Genomic DNA, 20,457 nt, shown 5'->3' on the forward strand with positions numbered 1-20,457 from the left:
TTTTTTTTTTTTTTTTTTTTTATATATATTATTATTATTAAAATGTGATGTTATATTCTCAATTCAGGAAGTGTGAACCCTCATAATATGACATACAAATTTGGTACTATCCTTGTGAATCTGTTAAGTGGAAAGCAAATTCCTCCAAGCCATGTAAGTAATCTTTTGCTTTCTTAGTTGTGTGAATCAACCATTCATCTTGACTTTGTGACTGTACTCATAAAGTTATCTACCATTGTCCATTTCTTGCAAAAGAAGCCACATATAAGCCGATTAATTAGTTGTTATTATCTTGCTTCTAGGCTCCTGAGATGATACATCGAAAGACTCTTGTTCAGTTGATGGATCCATACCTGAAGGGGAGGTTCTCCATGGATGAAGCTACCGCAGTTCTCAATCTCGCCATTCAATGTTTGCAGCACGAGGATCAAGAGAGTCCCAACACAAGAGAGATTGTTGAAGAGCTTGAAACCTTGCTAGCTAGAGCAGAAGTAATGACTTTATCATATTCATAATTTCATTCTTTGTTTAAAAAAAAAATCTTATATTCATGTTAAACTTGATCGTCCTGCTTGTAGGCTCCATCTCATGAAGTGATTGAAACGACAACGCAGCAAGAGGAGGTATCATCATCAAATCGTACTTCGCCACTAGGAGAGGCTTGTTCGAGAATGGACCTTGCATCTATTCATAAAATCATGGTGTCGACAGCATATGACGATGACAAGGATTTCATCGAGGTAACTCATCAACATGACTTTTCAATTTATTTGGCATCAAAGAGATGCTAACTATTCTTGTATTTGTTTATGAGCTAAGTTATCTTTCGAAGAATGGATACAAGAGGTGAAAGAACTTCAAGATGTACGTAAACAAGGTGATCAAGCCTTTGTAGAGCAAGACTTTAAACCCGCCATCGACTGTTATTCTCAGGTAGTTATTATAACATTCTCTTCCCTTTCACTTTCAGCATGCATATTAGTAGAATCTCTATATCTAAATCTGTTTCTGTTTTCTGTCCACAGTTCATTGAGGCTAGGTCAATGGTGTACCCAAGTGTTTATGCGAGGCGTAGTCTATGCTATATATTCTGCAATGAGCCAGATAAAGCCCTCCTTGATGGGATGGCTGCACAAAGTGTGTACCCTGATTGGCCAACCGCCTTCTACTTGCAGTCTGTGGCCTTAGCCAAACTCAACATGAACATTGACTCTACAAATACTTTGAAAGAAGCAGCTATTCTTGAAGCAAAGAAAAGGCACCAGTGAGAAAGAATCTTGATTTTGCATATTTCCTTTAGGATAAAATGTGAAATAATCAAATAATAGACGTGACACTTTTTTTTTGTTTCTGATTGAGAGAAGTCTTGTGTAAATTCTGAGTTTAGAATTAAAACAAGCTGAAACCTTTTCTTTTTTTTTTTATGTGAATCTTCATTTTCATCTTTTGCATCAGTGACTAATTTTGAGATAGCATTTGGGTATATAGATAGAAAAAACAAAGTCTTCGTTCATGTAGTTTCCTTTCTTCTTTGTGTAAGGAATAAAGATCCAATGTTTGGTTATGGAGATTGCACGTAGACTTCAATGCTTAACTCTTTTAACAATAGGTTAAATGTATAACAATCATGCATGAAACTAGCTAGAAGAGAAACAGGAAAGATGTTTGCAACCCTCTTGTCCTGGATTAGATAATATTCAATCTTCAAAATTCAAGAACAAGAAATCACAAGTGTGGCAAGAAATGGATGTGTCAAAGTTTGTCACATATATTAAAGATCTCATGTATCGTTCTTGTGGTCGGGTTGTAATCTTATGTCTCCGTACTCACATGTATTGTGGTTGCTGAGAGGAAAAGTAGACAAGATCTGAGTTTAGTATATAGAGGTTATATTACATTTAACTGTTGAGAGCTTTTGTAATCATCTCCAACCACATCCTTCTTACAGCTCATTGTACAGACACATAAGAGACATGTCTTAATTGTCACTCGTGCAAAAATGGAATAGGAGACATGTCTTAATTGTAATGAAGTGTTGAGCTGTGAGGATGGTTAGAGAGAGACATAGAGCTACAATGACGGAGATCTTGATCTATAACTTTTATATTATATGAGATGCCTCTTGTCACCTAGTAAAAGGTGTATTGCACAAACATCTTATTAATGATATGAATATTTTACGCACGAAAAGATTCCTCTTCTTTCTCTCCCCTTGTGGTGTATATATATGTAAGGCTGATGAGGCAATGAGAAGGCAAAACAAACATCTTAAACTCTCTCAACAACAAAAATCTAAACATAAACAAAAATGGCTGTCTCTTTCCATGTTCGCTCTAACAGTTTCCCCTCAAGACCTCACCCACAAGCTGCTCATGTTGATGAGCAGTTGGCCCGTTTGAGATCTTCTGAGGAAACCTCAACATCTTCCAGCTATTATATCTGCAAAAGACTTGACAACCTTCAGGATTTACATGAGTCTCTTGACAAGCTTATTCGCCTACCCGCTACCCAACAGTCTCTAGGTCAAGAGCAGAACAAGAAATCCGTCGAGCAGCTTCTTGATGGATCCCTTAGGATCTTGGATGTGTGCAACATTTCCAAGGAAGCTTTGTCACAGATGAAAGAAGGTCTCATGGAAATTCAATCCATTCTACGAAGAAAGCGCGGAGATCTATCGGGAGAGATCAAGAAATACTTAACCACAAGAAAATCTCTTAAGAAGTCATTCCAGAAAGTACAAAAGTCTTTGAAGATTACACACGCCGAAGAAATTTTGGCCGTCTTTGGAGAAGCAGAAACTATTACAGTTTCTTTGTTTGATTCACTCTTCAGCTACATTTCTGGATCAAAGACTTGTAGCAAATGGTCAGTCGTCTCAAAGCTAATGAACAAGAAGAAAGCTACATGTGAAACGCAAGAAAACGAATTCACAAAGGTTGATTCCGAATGTCAATCCGAAAAGACCTTGAAGATGGAAGATGTTCAGAACCTAGAGTCATGCATTCAAGATCTTGAAGATGGACTTGAATCACTTTCAAATTCTTTGATTAAATATAGAGTCTCATTCCTTAACATCTTAGGCCACTAATCAGTGCCTAAAGTATTTTTGTATAGAAAGTTAATGTAAAAATGTTCTCAAAAAACAACAAATACAATTAACTAGTTCTTTTGTTACATCTCTTTATCTCTCTCCCTTATGAAACAACCAAATCATCTCAATCTTACTACCAAAAAAACTCATAAGAGTTTTCCAACGGTGAAAACATTTTTTTAACGGCTTGAAAAAATAAACATGTGCTTGCTTGACATATCATGTGGCATATTTGAATCTTTACACGTTTATTCGAAATTTTAAAAAGATCTACAAAAAAATTATTAGGTGGATGTGTAGTCACATGCCCCTACTGCATCTATATATCACAGTTGTCTTTCCTTTGATTAGTATAATCATATGATGCAATGCAAGCGTGTGCTATACTGGAAACAGGTTATATAGCACACGGAGAAACTTATAAATATTCACAAAAAAATTCTGATGCAAAGCCAAGCTGGAATTGACAGAAGCTATTGGACAGTGCTCGTGTGGTTAGACATTTTGTAAGATAATAAATCTTGCATTATCGTACTACGCACAGATAATGATATTTTTTAATTTCTTGAAGAAAACCTCCACACGATTTGTTTCACATGCCATTATTTAGGGATAGAGATCTTGCTGCTCACTCCACCAAATCACCATTATTATCACAGTTGATTTAACATATGAAGATTTTAATATAATTAACATAATCCAAGCGTGTAACATAATGTAAAATTACGTTTTTTATGAAAGATTACATTTATTTTTCTTCTTACATTACATTAGACCACAGAACATGACAAAAACTATTTTTCTTGAGCAAGTCTATAAAGAACTAAATCGAAACGAATTTGGTTTATTGATGTTTTCATGTAATGTAACGTTCTTCATGTTCTATATATAATTTTGCCGTGACTCTTGACTAATTCTTTGTGGTTCTGTTTACATTTTAAAAAGTAACAAACATTATTATAAGTTCAGAGGACAGAGATAAGGGTGAGTTTCGATTTTAGACAAGCCAGCTCTATCTGTTTGTAAATAGTCCCTCGTGCAATGGAACTCAACTCAGTGCAATAAGTAAATGAAGAATTGAGCTGTGAGGGATGGTTGGAGAGAGACAAAGAACTGATATGGTGGAGATCTTGATCCATTATTTTTATTTTCCATATCTGATGAGATGCCAATTGTTTAACCACCACGAGATTCGTCTCTCCTCTTTTTCAATGATGGTGTATATATGTATTGACCAGAGAAGCATGGAGAAGGCAGACCAAAAATCGTAAGGCTCTCTCAACATATTCTTCTTGATCAATAACATATAGCCTAAGATCAATTAAAATGGCTGTCTCCTACCACGTTCGCTCTAACAGTCACCCCTCGATACCTCACCCACAAGCCACTCATGCCGATGAGCAGTTGGCCCGATTAAGATCTTGTGAAGAAGTCTCAACATCTACAAGCTCGTCTATCTGTCAAAGACTTGACAACCTTCAAGAACTACACGAGTCTCTTGACAAGCTTATCCGCCTACCCGTTACACAACACGCTCTAGGTCAAGAGCAGAACGAGAAAACCGTTGAGAAGCTTCTTGATGGATCTCTCAGGATTTTGGATGTGTGCAATATTTCCAAGGATGCTTTGTCACACATGAAAGAAAGTCTTATGGAGATCCAATCGATTCTAAGAAGAAAGCGCGGAGATCTATCAGGAGAAGTCAAGAAATACTTAGCTTCAAGAAAGTCCTTCAAGAAGACTTTCCAAAAACTACAAAAGTCTCTCAAGGTTTCACAAGCCGAAGACAACAACAACAAATCTTTGGCTGTCTTCGGAGAAGCAGAAGCTATTACAATTGCTCTTTTTGATTCTCTATTTAGCTATATGTTTGGATCAAAGACTTGCAGCAAATGGTCAGCCGTCTCAAAGCTAATGAACAAGAAGAAAATTACATCTGAAGCGCAAGCAAATGAATTCACAAAGGTTGACTCCGAATTCCAATCCGAGAAGACTTTGAAAATGGAGGATGTTCAGATCCTAGAGTCATGCATTCAAGATTTTGAAGATGGACTTGAATCATTATCTAAGTCTTTAATTAAATACAGAGTGTCAATTCTCAACAGCTTTGGCCATTAAAGCCTAAAGATTTTGTACATGTAAGAAAAGTTAATAGAACGAATTCAAGTCTCAATTCCAAACATATTTTTTTTATTTATCTTTGACTCTTTTAACATCAACAAACAGGTTCATCCTATAAACAATAAAACAGAAAATTCTCTTATTATATCTTGAACCTCTAAAGTTCACAGGTTAAACATGGTAACAAAAAAATTACGTCAACAACTTCAATCCACCTAAATGACGCTGTATGGACTCATTATTATTGGTGAAGTTTTTCGAATTTCACACGTTCTTTGCAATAATAACTCTGTTCATGTTTGTATGGTGGGAAACATTTGAAGTAGTTCAAGAAACCATAATTAAGAGAGATGAAACTTCAAGTCTCCGTGAGGTTTCTCACACGTCATATTAGTTTGTATAATATCCTTGAGAAAGTTGTTAAATATATTATAAGTGAAACTCCGTGGAGAATGTTATTCACGATGGCAAATTCACGATGGCAAAGTATATATAGGATACAATGTACATATGAGATCGAAAGCGTACATCCCCATCACCCTCGACATAGCCAAACTTAACAATGACGTGTGGAGAGAGCTATTTGAGACTCATTGTCTCAGCTTTTGTGCTCTCAGCCATCTCGACGGCACATCCACTGCCACTCCGGCGACCCAACAGCAGTGGAAAGAACATGATGGCCTCGTCAAAATGTGGATCTACGACACGATCTCTGAATCAATCTTAGACATCGTTCTTAAGACAAAGTCCACCGCCCGTGAACTTTGGATCACCATCGAAGAACTTTTCCGTGATAACAAAGAAGCAAGAGCGATGGAGTATGACACCGAACTTCGAACTCTCACCATCGGTGACTCCACCGTCGCCGACTACTGCAAACGCCTCAAGACACTCTCCGATCTCCTGGCAAACGTCGAATCTCCGGTTACTGACCGCCAACTTGTCATGTACATGTTGGACGGTCTCAACGACAAGTTCGACTCCATCATCAACGTAATCAAACACAAATCTCCTTACCCATCGTTCACCGTTGCTCGATCAATGATCCAACTTGAAGAAACTCGTCTCTCCAAACATGTGCAACCTGCTCCTAGCCCACCATCCGATACGTCTACCCCAAATATCCTCTATACCACGACGGACCAACAATCTTCGCGAGGACATCACTCCGGTCACCAAGGTCGCAGACACAGAGGTCGTGGTCGCGGTAGTCGCCAGAACAGAGGACGTGGCCGCTACAATAATCACTGGCAATATCAAAACCCACCATGGGGATATGGTCAACCACCGTACCAGTCTCCATATTACGCACCACCACCCCCGCTCTACGGCTCGACACCACACATGGCTTACCCCTCTGTTCCACCGGTTCAACCTGCACACCACCAACCTCGTCCACATGGTGAAGCTCACGTCACGCAAATGCTTCCTCACTCTCCCACACCTCTCACATACCTCCCACATGCGCTAACCAACGCTCTCCAAACGATGACCATTCAGGATCCGAATGCAACTCCTTGGGTCATAGATACGGGTGCCACCAACCACATCACCGCTCAACCAGGTATTCTACGTACCACTTTTAATTCGAGTCATTTACCTAGTGTCATTGTCGGCAACGGGTCCTCCGCTAAGGTCACTCACGTTGGTAATGGCCTCTTACCAACACCCTCTCGACACCTTCAACTTCGTAATGTTTTTGTTTGCCCTTCTATCATCAAAAATTTGATATTTGTCCGTCGTTTTGTCACCGACAATAATTTGTCTGTGGAGTTTGATCCGTTTGGTTTTTGTGTCAAGGATCTTCCGACCAAGACCAAGCTCCTCCGCTGCAATAGCACGGGTCCCCTCTACTCCGTCACTCCGCACACAAATTTATCCCCCCCACAAGCATTTGTTTCGGTTCCTCCTAGTTGCTCAACGTGGCATCACCGCCTCAAACACCCTAGTAATACAATTCTTCAACGTGTTCTTTCCTCTAATAATCTCCCAAGCACTAAGACCGACTTGACAACTTTGTGTCAAGCGTGTCAGCTTGGAAAACACGTTCGTTTTCCATTTTATTCATCAAACAAATCTGTCTCTCAATCATTTGATTTAATTCATTCTGATTTTTGGACATCTCCGGTTTTGAGTATTAGCGGTTTTAAGTATTATCTTTGATTCTTGGATCATTACACAAATTTCATATGGGTTTATCCACTGCAGCAAAAAAGTGACGTGTTTGGCAAATACCTAGCCTTCTCCGCTTTCGTAAAGACACACTTCAACCGCACCATCAAGACACTTCAATGCGATAACGGCGGTGAGTACAACAATAGGGAGTTCTTGTCGCATCTATCTGCCGTCGGCACCACCATACGCTTCTCCTGCCCGCACACATCTCAACAAAATGGTAGGGCAGAACGGACACTACGTACGATCAATAATCTCGTTCGCACCTTCCTTCATCAAGCCTCTCTACCACTGTCATACTGGGTCGAAGCTCTCTACACCGCCGTTCACACAATCAATCTCCTCCCATCCTCGGTGATAGACAACTACGTTATAAGTTAAACTCCGTTCACTTATAATGCTCTGATACCATGTTATAAGAGAAACTCCGTGGAGAATGTTATTCACCATGGAAAAGTATATATAGGATACAATGTACAGATGAGATCGAATCCAAAATCATATCTGTGCTAGAGGAATATTCTAGAGATATCCTATATCCAAATATATCGAAGATCACAAGGATCTTTAACTATCTAACTAACAAAATACTGAAATAATGTTTTCTTTAAAATCTGTGTGCATGAGGTTTAACTTTTTATATGCAATGTTTATAGTGCCAACGTGGACTTACTTTAATGTATACACTAAACATGTATTGTGTCTCCCACCATTCATCTTCACATGTCAGCCTTCCATCGATACTAAAATTAAGCACGAGTGGCTTTAAAACAATGTCTCATTTTTGTGCAAGTCTGTTTTCAAGAATATAATATAGACAAGATCCTAATTCATTGGTTTTGGCATGTGAAATCACACGGTTTACTTATTTTTATGCTGAATCATTTCCATTGTCTCCCACCATTTAGACATGAACAGAGCTATAATTGCTGTAAACGTGTGAATTTGAGAGATGCTTGTACGTAGTATTATAGTGAGGAATTTTGGCGCTGTAATTTTGGTTGGTTTAAAGTTAAACTGTAAATTTTTGGGAGGATTCAATAGTAAATGGTAGAAGTCTTGATTAGGTGACTTTTTGTTTTCTTAATTTAAGAATGAACTTGTTCTTTAATGAGAATATAATCAAATTAAGAACAAAAATCATATGAAAATATTGATGTATTTAACTTTTTGGTTATATATGTACAAAATTAATAGGCATTAGTGGCCTAAGATGTTAAGAATTGAGACTCTGTATTTGATCATCGACTTGGACAGAGATTCAAGTCCATCTTCAAAATCTTGAATGCATGATTCTAGGATCTGAACATCATCCATCTTCATTGTCTTCTCGAACTGGAATTCGGAATCAACTCTTGTGAATTCATTTACTTGCGTCTCACTTGAAACCTTGTTCTTGTTCATTAGCTTTGAGACGAGTGACCATTTGTCACAAGTCTTTGATCCAGACATGTAGCATAATAGAGAATCAAAAAGAGCCATTGTAACAGCTTCTGCTTCTCCAAACATAGCAAGAGATTTGTCATTGCACTCTTGTTGGTCTTGTTTGATTTTTAAACTCTTGAGGACCTTTTGGAATGACTTCTTTATGGATCTTCTTGAGACTAAATATTTCTTGACCTCTCCTGATAGATCCCCACGCTTTCTTCGTAGCATGGATTGGATCTCCATGAGACCTTCTTTCATCTGCGACAAAGCATTCTTGGAAATGTTACACAAATCCAAGATCCTGAGAGATCCGTCAAGAAGTTTCACGACAGCTTTCTTATTCTGCTCTTGAGCTAAAGCCTGTTGGGTAACTGGTAGGCGGATAAGCTTGTCAAGAGACTCGTGTAGCTCTTGAATGTTGTCAAGTCTTTTACAGATAGAGGAGCTAGAAGATGTTGAGGCTTCCTCAGACGATCTCAAACGAGACAACTGCTCATCGACATGAGCAGCTTGTGGGTGAAGTCTAGAAGGGAAACTGTTAGAACGAACACGGAAGGATGGTGCCATTTTTTCCTGATCTTAAGTTCTTTGTTGTTGATTAAAGAGAAGATGTTGAGAGCTAAGATGTTTGTTCTGCCTTCTCATTGCCTCTCCTGTAATTACTTATATACACCATCATGAAAGAGAAAAATGAGGAATCTCTTTCTGTATTATTATATTGAACATCAATGTCTGTGCAATGTTCCCCTACACACGTCATTGCCTATTATGCAATAAAGATATGACTCAGATCTGATAAAATGAATGTGCACAGTCGACTTTGCAACGCGTTGGCATATAGTTTATGGAAACCCCAACGTGGTTTGTCTCAAATGGAAAAGATGATAACAGCACTATTCTTGCATATATTAACTCTCCATGATGCATAACTGATTAACCAATAACCACCATTGCAAAATACTCGGATCTTGTCTACCTTCTACATAACAATAACTTTTCGTTACACGGTGACTGTAGAGTTGAGTAGATAAAACAAAAAAATAAAGGCACCTTGAGGTTATAAAATGCCGTGTGCTTTTGTATTAAAACATTAGTAGTATCCAAAGAAACAAATTAAATGTGATCGCTAACTAGTCTGTTGTCATGTCTACACAACCGAGAAACTATTGTTCTTTATTTAGCTAGGTAAGAAATTTTGGTTACCGTTAGGCCATGAGTTTCAAAGTGACACAAGCCATAAAAAAATCAAGAATACTATCAATTGTAGTTCTAAATTATATATATACTAGGTTATATCCCGCGTATGCGCGGATTGTTATAAATATAATAAATTATGTTAATTCATTTAATTTTATTTAATAATCATAAAAAGCAAAAAAAAATCTAAATCTAAATGTCTTTAGGAAATATACATTTAAAAAAAATTATACAAATTCATAATATATAACAAATTTAAATATAATCACACATACATATCTCTTGATTTTTTTATGTTTTTTTATTATTTAACTTTGATAATAATTTTCATTAGTTTCTCTGAAGATTTATTTGAGGTTAAAAAATGATAAAATGAAAATTAACTATGATATTCAAATATTAAATTAAGTTGTTCATATAAACCAACACATAACCTAAAGTATTAAATGAGAGAAACAAAATTATTCTCTATAAAATCATATGAAGTGCAAGTAAAACTTTAAAGTACAATTCCCAAAGATTAATTCTAATTTTAAGTCTCTTTTTTATATTGCCCTCATTTTAATTTATATTGTTAGATTTAGTTATAATCGTTTCATCTTTGTAGTAAAAGCTAGACAGAAAATAGATTATTGTATTGTTTTTTATATACAAAAATCCTTTTGAAGTACATATTTGAATTAAATAAATATAGTTTAATGATCTTTATGTAATTATATGTTTAATCAGAAACTAAATATAATGATGAGTATTCTTAAAAAATGTATTACAATTTTGTTAGAAAAAATTGATTTGATATTTCATAATTATATTACAAATTTTTCTTTCCTTAGAAGTTAGAACATTACATATTTTAAGAAACAAATAAATATATAAGAATATTTAAGAAACAATCTAACATCTAAAGTAAAGAAAGAAGTAGATAAAAGTAAGAATAAATAAAATGGAGAACAATGTAAAATATATTATTAAACTCTTACAATATTATCTTCATTGAGTTTCAACCAATGCAGGAACATGAAAAACAAAAAAAACAAAGAAAATATTTAGGATTTGAGATATGATGGAGGAGGATGTGAGAATGATTATTTATAGGATAAGAAATGATGGAAGTTACAAATTTCAAAAATTAAATTAGAAGAGTTACAATTATAATTGCTAGGGTACTTAACTGAAAGTGAATGGAGAAAACAAGTAGTCAATTTACAATTTATGTAATTTCAGTTACAATTTAATACTAAAGTGTATATTTAAAGTATAAATTAATGTATATGATTAAATATGTTATATTTTAGGTTTAATTAAAAATAAATATTATATGTTTAAGAAAATAAACACTAAATGTACCAGTAATGAGAGAGTAACTGAAATTAGAAAATATTATATAATATAAAATATATAAAATAATTAGGTAAGAAACTATTAAAAAGAGACCATAAAATAAATTTAAAAAAAGATTACATGACAATATGTCACATGTCACAAACAAATTATATATGAAAATAACTTATATATTTTTAAATTAGATGATAATAATAAAAAATATAAGAGTGTGTTTTTCATATTTTTAAATTAGAAAGATGAAACAAAAAAGGAAAAAATGCCAAAAAAATACATGATTTATTAAACACAAACTTTTTTTCTTGCCAAATAAATACTTAAACTATTTTATAGGTGATAAAAAATACATGAACTTTCACAATTTTCTAATTTCCCACATATCATTGTGACGATTTTTAACGACGTTAACGTAATCTTTTTACAAACGCAATATTGATTTAAGTTCTCCGTTGTTGGTTAACGAAACACCATGAAAACGGAGATGAGATTAATTAGGATTTCTAGCGGTAATTGAACAGATAAGAGAGGAGGGATGGGGAAGAGAGAGAAGCGAGAAAGAGGAGAAGATAGAACTGTGAGATTCCGTCTGTTTGCTTTGGGAAGTCGAAATATTTTTGTGGCCCAATAACCATTTACAAACTATTAATAATTAGTTTAAACATGAGAAAAGCAAAAATAACCAAAAGATTCAGAGGTGCCGCATGGCAATAGATAAAGATTAGTTAGAGAGTGTAAGCCTACTTTATTATATTAGATCTTCAGTTATGATTAGGAAACTTGAAGATACAAGGGCTACTGTTTTCCTATGAAGTATCCATCTACATGATCAAAAGAAGCAAATCAAAACTAATTGTAGAAACCTGTTTGGGGAAAGTAGACGAGTAGCAACATGATTGAGCTGAGATGGATGAAGCTTTCACATATATTGTTGATATCAATAGCGGATCCAGGATGAATTTTAAAACAGGTCAAACACAAGAAATTTTTTTTTTGATGAGAGTAACTGTGTTTTTTCTCAATAACCATTAGGGAAATTTAAAAATTTACCCAGGTCATGTGACCTGTCTTGGTTGTACATAGGTCCGCCACACTTGATATTTTTACCAAGACTGGTTAATAATTCCATGCATCAATTTCATACACGTTATAACAAGCACAATATATCTTGAAACTTGTTCGTAGCCATTCCAAGAAGGTGCTTCTATATATCCTTGCATACCCTAGCGTGTCTAAATTAGTCATTGTTTGCCAGAATCCTTTTAACACTGAGCAAAACTGATAGTTTCTAGTTTCTACGGGTTTTTTCTTGTAATAAAACTCTCCCTTTCTGGTTTATCAACTCAGAGATCAATGACTTTGAACCTCACAACATGCAAAATAGAGAACCAAACAGAGAAAAATAGTTATGGCTTTCTGCTTCTCCCTAACGCAGCCAATGATGTGTTTTTCTTTCAGAAACCTAAACACTTCTCCACCTCATTCTTTTCTTTTGAGGCATTAAAAAACTTTCTCGCATCTCGAAGCATCCTTTCGCCATATTTCACAAATACAATATCATGAAGGATTCATCAAATTACTATACCATGGCTTTCTTCCTCTTAACTTGTTGGTGACTGCCCCCATATTCTCTCTTTTGGTATTCCTTTCTCTGATTTGTAATCAACAAAAGACCTTAGAGAACTCAAGATGCCTCATCAACCAGCTTGTTCAATACATATATACCATGAGAAATATATCATCATTTGCCATCTTTATTATTCAATGTTGGCATCACAAGACTCCAATGTTTATGCAATTTTCCCCTTCTGCCTAAGTCCCACATGCACAATCCACTATGGTTGTCTCCTTAGAGAAGATAATAACAGCATATTTCGTGTATCTATACACCCTCAAAACCACATGAGCCTATAAGAAAATTCCGAGAAATCAGAAATTTGCAGCGAAGGAGGCAGACAAGATCCTAAATGCACATGTATGTATGCATCGATTGCACTGCGCGCAACAATATCCTGTAAAAGAGAGAGGCAGAGTTGCTAGAACGTGGCTACATTAGTTTAGAAGATAATTCATGTGATAAAATCTGAATCATATCTGTTTTTTTTTTTTTGTAAATCATTTCATATCTGTTTTTCTTTTAGATTATGAGTCATGGAATGTGATTGGAGGGAGACATTGCACAAACATCGCTCTTTATAATCACAATGATTCCACATGTTTCCCTTCCTTGATCGTTGGTTGTATATATGTAGTGGTGAGAGACGTAGCAAAGGCATAAACAACAACCTTCTCTTGATTTTAACATAAAACCAAAATTGGAAGCTTTGTAAAAATGGCAGCCTCATTCCATGTACTCTAACAGTTTTTCACAGATGAAAGAGGGTCTTAAAGAGATCTAACTGATTCTTAGAAAAAAGCGTGGAGATTTGCCCCGAGAGGTGAAGAAATAATTAGAAAAAAAATGAATTAGAAAAAAAAAATTCTTCTTAGTATGTATGTTATTTGTCAGCTTACTCGTAGTTCGTCAAACAATCACAACATTTTTTGCGTAAAGTAGATAATAGTATTCCACAGATACCTCTAATCCTTCTTAATTAATGTGCTACCAGAAAGATGTTAATCTATTTTTTATATTAGTTGATATATCTGGTCTTTGTATCAAAAAAAAATATATATACAAAAGTTAAAATAGAGAAGGTAATATATTTTCTTTGATTTCATTATCATCATTTGCTCTATTTTGAAAATGATAAGAATGGGACATGAATAAACAATTTTGCATACTTAAGGCAGTTTGTTCAACAATCCCATACAGGAACAACAACAAAAAAAACCTAATTCATAGGTTTTGATTTCAGATCCATTTTGTTTCACCATAGACATGAATAGAGCTTCTTTGCTGAAAGCATGTGAATTCACACATGATTATATATCTTATAATTATGATGAGCAAACTTGGGTCTGAAGTTTTGTGGACTCAAGAACTTGTTACGGTGAGAAGCCTAAACTGTGAAATTTGGGATGGTTCAAAAGCCAATGGTAGATATGTTATTTAAAATTGCTTTTGTTTTCTTGATTCTGAACTAAACTTGTTCTTGGATAATAATAGAATAAAATTAAGAATGAATAACACATAATTATATGAGAAATCTTGAATTAGTTTCTATTAATTTGTCTTTAGTATGTGTACAAAATTTATAGGCATAAATTAATGGCCTAAGATGTTAAGAATTGAGACTCTGTATTTAATCAAAGACTTGGAGAGAGATTCAAGTCCATCTTCAAGATCTTGAATGCATGACTCTAGGATCTGAACTTCCTCCATCTTCAAAGTCTTTTCAGATTGAAACTCAGAGTCCACCCTTGTAAATTCGTTTTTTTGCGCTTCACATGAGACTTTCTTCTGGTTCATTAGCTTTGAGACCAATGACCATTTTCCACAAGACTTTGATCCGGACATGAAGGAGAACAGAGAATCAAAAAGGGTCACTGTAATAGTTTCAGCTTCTCCAAAAACTGCCAAAGATTCGTCATTACATTCTTGGTCTTGTTTGACCTTCAAACTCTTGAGGACCTTTTGGAATGACTTCTTTAGGGATCTTCTTGAGGCTAAGTATTTCTTGACCTCTCCAGATAGATCTCCGCGCTTTCTTCGTAGAATCGATTGGATCTCCATGAGACCCTCTTTCATCTGTGACAAAGCATCCTTGGAAATATTGCACAAATCCAAGATCCGAAGGGATCCATCAAGAAGCTGCTCGACAGCTTTCTTGTTCTTCTCTTGAGATAGAGCATGTTGTGTGACAGGTAGACGAATAAGCTTATCAAGAGATTCGTGTAGATCCTGAAGGTTGTCAAGTTTTTGGCAGATAGAAGAGCTGGAAGATGTTGAAGCTTCCTCGGAAGATCTTAATCGGGCCAACTGCTCATCTACATGAGCAGCTTGTGGGTGAAGTCTAGAGGGAAGGCTGTTAGATCGAACATGGAAGGAGACTGCCATTTTTGTTGATCTTAAGTTCTTTGTTTTTTGATCAAAGAGAAGATGTTGAGAGAGCTTAAGATGTTTTGTTCTGCCTTCTCAATGCCTCTCCGGTCGATACTTATATACACCATTAGAAAAGAGAGATTATGAGGTTAAAAAATTCGAATCATTAATGCAATGTTCCCCTTCCAAGGTGGCAAGAAGCATCTTATCTAGTATAAAAATAAAATATCTCTGCAATATCTTTTGCCAACCGTCCTCACAGCCTAACTTTTAAATATCTTAAGGCATTGAAATGCGCTGCGTTGCATGAGTGCGTATTTAAAACATAAACGAGAGCTGGCTTGTCTGCTCTTGAAGGTTATGCCATTCGTGCAGATCTCATCCTTACCTCTCAACATTTTTTTAAGAGAGAATAATGAATTAGCCTCGTTTCAAGTGTTTCACATTTCATGTTAACCCCAAGAATACAACGTGGCAAAGGACAAGGCACAGACAATGCTGATTCAAGAATGTGAATCTCAATTGTCAAGTATTAATCACGTTGAAAATGCCGCAATCTATCCAGAAACCATGTTATGTCATTTAATGTAGTGTATGAAAAGAAAAGAAAAATGTTATTCTAATCTTCAATCTCTTAAAAATTCTAATTGATCCAAACCATATGCATAATGCTTATATTTAATTAATAAATGTAAAATAACTATGCTTATAATAGTGTTTTCAGGTGGAGGTTAATAGATATAAAGACTCATTAAACATGAATATGCAAAAGAAGTAAATGTTTATTTCCTTTGTCGTAAAAAAATATATGTAAACTGTAAATTTTAAGGTCAAAAGATGTTTGATGTTTTCAGCATAAATCTCCTACATGTCAAAAGATGTACATCTTTGTGGTTTTATGGATTTGCTATTTTAAGTGATGCAGAATGATTTTTGTCCTCTTCTTTATTTATTTATTTTTTACCTATCTTTTCTGTCTTTTCTTTTACAAATTTAATTTTGACCAATAATTTATTATTTTAAAAGTATAATAGTTCATTAAAAATATCAGTTACAAGATGTTTGATTTACAAATATACATTGAAACTTCTGTGTGTTTTACCTGTCTTTTATGTATTTATATTTTTATATGTATTCTTACAAATACAATATTGCTTTTTTCTTCATATGATCATTTCCTTCACTTGCAAAAATTCAGCAAAATATATAGACTTCAATAAATGTTGGACCTATATAAGTTGTATGTTCTTTAGTACGTGGGCGTTTAACTCAACTACTTGAGTTAATTCTGTTTCCTTTTTTTCATTTTTTTTTTTAATCCACAAACATGTATAAGATACAATTTTGCACGGGATTTCACTGCAACTACTAGAAAACTAAAAATTATTGTGATGAACTAAAATTCAAATATAAAATTTTAAAACAATTTAACATAAAGGTAAAATGACTATGACTATATTTCTTAGAAACAAAAAAAAAAGTAATAACAAAATGAAAAATGAGACGGTAGAAGGATGAATTTTGAAGATAAAATCGTTATTATTTTTGGTGTGAAAATGATAAAATGGAAAATCCAAATGAGTTGCTCAATGGCAATAGCCAAATAATTTCATTACATTTATTTTGGAAAGAGAGAGAGAGAGTAACCATTAATATTGATATTATTTGATTATATGTGATTACTAGGTTTTCACTCGCGGTACACCGCGAGACTAAATTATAAATTAATGTAATTTAAATAATAATTTTTAATTTATTTAGTTTTCAAATTCTCAATTAATTAAATTTTATCTAATGTATTTATAATTTTGTTTATAATATTTTTTCTTCTTCTTATGTTTTATACAGTTTATAACCTAATTACATTAAATTTGTTATTAGATAGAATATAAAATTTTAAAACACTTAGTTTGTTTTTTATAATTAAACAGAGGTATATGCTTATATGGCAAGTTAAGTTAAGTTTCTAAACTATGACTACAAATATATATTATATGAAATAAACTAATAGTTTTAGTGGTTGTTCTATAGTCCAAACCCGCCATGCTAGGCGGATCACGCAACATGTTCAAAGATTTTTAATCCGTAAAAACTTATCATACAAAACCCATGAAAGTAAAATATAGTATTTGAGGCTAAAAATCATTTTTTATCAAATTAGTTTTTCAAATTTTTAATGAACAATACCTCTTCACTCACCTCCTTATAAAATAAAGAAATAAAATCTGTATACATTTACAATTATGTTTGTTACCTTTTAAAATAGTAAGTTTCTATAAAAAAAAATCAAATATAAGTATAGTTAATTGTGTTTATTAAATTAATTCTTTAATGTCAATGACATACCTGTAAATAAGTGCCAATTTCAGGATTTATTTTATAAATGTCTCCAAAAATGTATATATAGATAGAAATTCAAAATTCAAAATTTATTTTGGTGTGATTATATGTTTTCCCATATGTCACACCTTCTTAAGATTTCCACCAATACTAACTGTATGATCATATATAGAAAATCCAAGACCAATTCAAAATTATAATTCAGACAAGATCCTAATCATCGATAATGACCATTAATATTGTACCATTAATATTGTTTCCCACTATATTTATGTACTTTAAAAAATGTGTGATTATTTTAAAGAAAACAAAGCATAATTTCATGAATCATTCCAATTTTTTCTTCAACATACAAAGCATAAATAGAGTTCCTACTAGATAGTCCCTCCATGTACAATACAAAAAATATTTCCATAGACTTTACTATATAATTTGTTAGTTACAAAATAATAGTATAAAGTTTATTTGATTTACTCTGTACATTTTATAATTTTTTTATTTAGTTTCATATATAATTTGATTTCAAACCATCTTCGGAGAATGATACAATGTTTAAATCCGTGAATCATATAAATTTGGTAAAATCTAGAAAATATAATAAAATCTGTATTGAAGCGGTTGTGTTTAGAAATCTCGATTTGGTATTTTGATTTTTTTTTAGTTGTATATGTTATATTAACTCAAATGTAACATTTGTGATTTCTTAGATATTAATAAGATGTCACTGCATCGATGTGCAATGCAAAAAAATATTTAATAAATTAGATATTCTATTTTATATTTTTAAAATATAAGCAATGTTGTATCATAGTTTTAAAATATATATTTCATTATTAAACAATTTTGGGATGCATATATTTAATCTTAATTTTATAAATAAAATCAATTTTTATATTTGTTCTAAATAATTTGTTTTTTTTCCTTCAACTTTCTGAAACAATAAACGAAATCTGTTAAATAATTTCATTAAATAATTTCAAAAATAGGGTATAAAACAATATAATATTTTCTTTTATTAGTTATTAAATTAATTAAAATGTAATGACATATTTTTGTATTATGCCATATGATAGTAGAGTTAATCTTCTAACAACATTGCTTAAATAAAAGTATATAGAGATTGTAGAGTACGTGTGACAATTATAGATTAGGTGGATATGAATTTATTACCTTAAAATTTGTATTCTCATGAAGTTTAAAATTTTTTAATGATGAGCTATTTTGAGTATTTTCTGATTTCTTGTTTCTAGAATGAACTTGTTCTTTAATGATGAAAGATTCAAAGGTAAGAGAAATAAGATGCTTAGAATTGCGACTTGAATATATTTCTTTTAATAGTTCCTTTTTGTACAAAATTTTGTAGGCATTAGTGGCCTAAGATGTTAAGTATTGAGACTCTGTATTTGATCAAAGACTTAGAGAGAGACTCAAGTCCATCTTCAAGATCTTGAATGCATGACTTTAGTATGTGAACATCTTCCATCTTCAAAGTCTGTTCATACTGGGATTCGGAGTCCACCCTTGTGAATTCGTTTTCTTGTGCTTCACACGTAACTTTCTTCTTTTTCATTAGCTCTGAGACGACTGACCATTTGCAACAAGTCTTTGATCCAGACATGTAGCTAAAGAGAGAATCAAACAGAACAATTGTGACAGCTTCTGCTTCTCCAAACACTGCCAAGGATATGTAGCTACACTCGTGGTCATGTTTAACCTTCAAACTTTTGAGAACCTTTTGGAAAGACTTCTTTAAGGATCTTCTTGAGGCTAAGTATATTACGGAATCATTTCCGTAGCTTAGGCAACAAGTTAACAAAGATCTGGTCAATGTTAATTGATACGATTGTGATTGAGATACGATTGTCATCGTATATTACATTGATTGTAATTAGATATTATAAGATTCTATTGTAGTCTATAAAAGCCATGTCATGTAAAGTACCATGGAATGATAGACAGAAATATTCTTTCCATTGTCTACGATTCTTTAGAGTATGTCATGACCTCTCCCGATAGATCTCCACGCTTTCTTCGTAGAATAGATTGGACCTCCATGAGACCCTCTTTCATCTGTGACAAAGCATCCTTGGAAATGTTGCACAAATCCAAGATCCTTAGAGATCCATCAAGAAGCTGCTCGACGGCTTTCTTGTTCTTCTCTTGAGATAGAGCATTTTGTGGGACAGGTAGACGAATAAGTTTGTCAAGAGACTCGTGTAGATCCTGAATGTTATCCAGCCTATGGCAGATAGAAGAGCTGGAAGATGTTGAGGCTTCCTCGGAAGATCTTAATCGGGCCAACTGCTCATTAATATGAGCAGCTTGTGGGTGAAGTCTAGACGGAAGGCTGTTAGATCGAACATGGAAGGAGACTGCCATTTTTGTTGATCTTAAGTTCTTTGTTTCTTGATCAAAGAGAAGATGTTGAGAGAGCTTAATATGTTTTGTTCTGCCTTCTCAATGCCTCTCCGGTCGATACTTATATTATGAGGTTAAGAAAATCGAATCATCAATGCAATGTTCCCCTTCCAAGGTGACAAAAAGCATCTTAGCTAATATAAAAATGAAATATCTCTGCAATATCTTTTACCAACCGTCCTCACAGCATGAGATGCGCTGCGTTGCATGAGTGCTGATTTAAACCATGAACGGGAGCTGGCTTGTCTGCTATTGAAGGTCATGCCACTCGTGCAGATCTCATCCGGCCCTTACCTCTCAACTTTTTTTTAAGAGACTAAATTAATTAGCCTCGTTTTAAGTGTTTCACATTTCATGTTAACCT

The 20,457-nt window shown here is 33.9% G+C and overlaps 7 protein-coding genes across 7 annotated transcripts in view; 4 read left to right on the forward strand and 3 right to left on the reverse strand.

Annotated features, from left to right (window-relative positions):
* LOC104708353 (probable inactive receptor-like kinase SSP) overlaps window positions 1-1,268 on the forward strand; it is a 2,757-nt gene extending 1,489 nt beyond the window's left edge. The window contains exons 4-8 of the mRNA XM_019231106.1: window positions 59-153; window positions 303-491; window positions 579-740; window positions 820-933; window positions 1,026-1,268. Coding sequence (XP_019086651.1) covers window positions 59-153; window positions 303-491; window positions 579-740; window positions 820-933; window positions 1,026-1,268 — 803 coding nt within the window. The remainder of the gene's footprint in view (window positions 1-58; window positions 154-302; window positions 492-578; window positions 741-819; window positions 934-1,025) is intronic.
* LOC104791437 lies at window positions 2,274-3,164 on the forward strand. Its single transcript, XM_010517330.1, has one exon. The coding sequence runs from the start codon at window positions 2,309-2,311 to the stop codon at window positions 3,086-3,088; it is 780 nt and encodes a 259-aa protein (XP_010515632.1). The 5' UTR covers window positions 2,274-2,308; the 3' UTR covers window positions 3,089-3,164.
* Window positions 4,145-5,247, forward strand: LOC104791445. Its single transcript, XM_010517343.1, has one exon. The coding sequence runs from the start codon at window positions 4,418-4,420 to the stop codon at window positions 5,207-5,209; it is 792 nt and encodes a 263-aa protein (XP_010515645.1). The 5' UTR covers window positions 4,145-4,417; the 3' UTR covers window positions 5,210-5,247.
* On the forward strand, window positions 5,723-7,050 carry LOC104708363. The gene is made up of 2 exons (XM_010424919.1): window positions 5,723-6,860; window positions 7,013-7,050. Exons 1-2 carry the CDS (start codon window positions 5,723-5,725, stop codon window positions 7,048-7,050), a joined length of 1,176 nt encoding a protein of 391 aa, XP_010423221.1.
* LOC104791454 lies at window positions 8,562-9,440 on the reverse strand. The gene has a single exon (XM_010517354.2). The coding sequence runs from the start codon at window positions 9,380-9,382 to the stop codon at window positions 8,588-8,590; it is 795 nt and encodes a 264-aa protein (XP_010515656.1). The 5' UTR covers window positions 9,383-9,440; the 3' UTR covers window positions 8,562-8,587.
* LOC104791465 lies at window positions 14,516-15,416 on the reverse strand. The gene has a single exon (XM_010517366.2). The coding sequence runs from the start codon at window positions 15,348-15,350 to the stop codon at window positions 14,559-14,561; it is 792 nt and encodes a 263-aa protein (XP_010515668.1). The 5' UTR covers window positions 15,351-15,416; the 3' UTR covers window positions 14,516-14,558.
* On the reverse strand, window positions 18,997-20,120 carry LOC104708371. Its single transcript, XM_010424931.2, has 2 exons — window positions 19,657-20,120; window positions 18,997-19,435 (listed from the first exon to the last, which is right to left on the reverse strand). Exons 1-2 carry the CDS (start codon window positions 20,052-20,054, stop codon window positions 19,042-19,044), a joined length of 792 nt encoding a protein of 263 aa, XP_010423233.2. The 5' UTR covers window positions 20,055-20,120; the 3' UTR covers window positions 18,997-19,041.

The sequence above is a fragment of the Camelina sativa genome, chromosome 1 (assembly GCF_000633955.1).
Source record: "Camelina sativa cultivar DH55 chromosome 1, Cs, whole genome shotgun sequence".
NCBI classification, from domain to species: Eukaryota; Viridiplantae; Streptophyta; class Magnoliopsida; order Brassicales; family Brassicaceae; genus Camelina; species Camelina sativa.

Coding starts and splice junctions, on each gene's coding strand:
- LOC104791437 (XM_010517330.1), top strand. CDS start 2,309: ATGGCTGTCTCTTTCCATGTTCGCTCTAACAGTTTCCCCTCAAGACCT.
- LOC104791445 (XM_010517343.1), top strand. CDS start 4,418: ATGGCTGTCTCCTACCACGTTCGCTCTAACAGTCACCCCTCGATACCT.
- LOC104708363 (XM_010424919.1), top strand. CDS start 5,723: ATGAGATCGAAAGCGTACATCCCCATCACCCTCGACATAGCCAAACTT. Junction 6,861..7,012: donor CGCTAAGGTCACTCACGTTG/GTAATGGCCTCT, acceptor TTTTGTGTCAAG/GATCTTCCGACCAAGACCAA.
- LOC104791454 (XM_010517354.2), bottom strand. CDS start 9,382: ATGGCACCATCCTTCCGTGTTCGTTCTAACAGTTTCCCTTCTAGACTT.
- LOC104791465 (XM_010517366.2), bottom strand. CDS start 15,350: ATGGCAGTCTCCTTCCATGTTCGATCTAACAGCCTTCCCTCTAGACTT.
- LOC104708371 (XM_010424931.2), bottom strand. CDS start 20,054: ATGGCAGTCTCCTTCCATGTTCGATCTAACAGCCTTCCGTCTAGACTT. Junction 19,436..19,656: donor ATGACATACTCTAAAGAATC/GTAGACAATGGA, acceptor CTTAGCCTCAAG/AAGATCCTTAAAGAAGTCTT.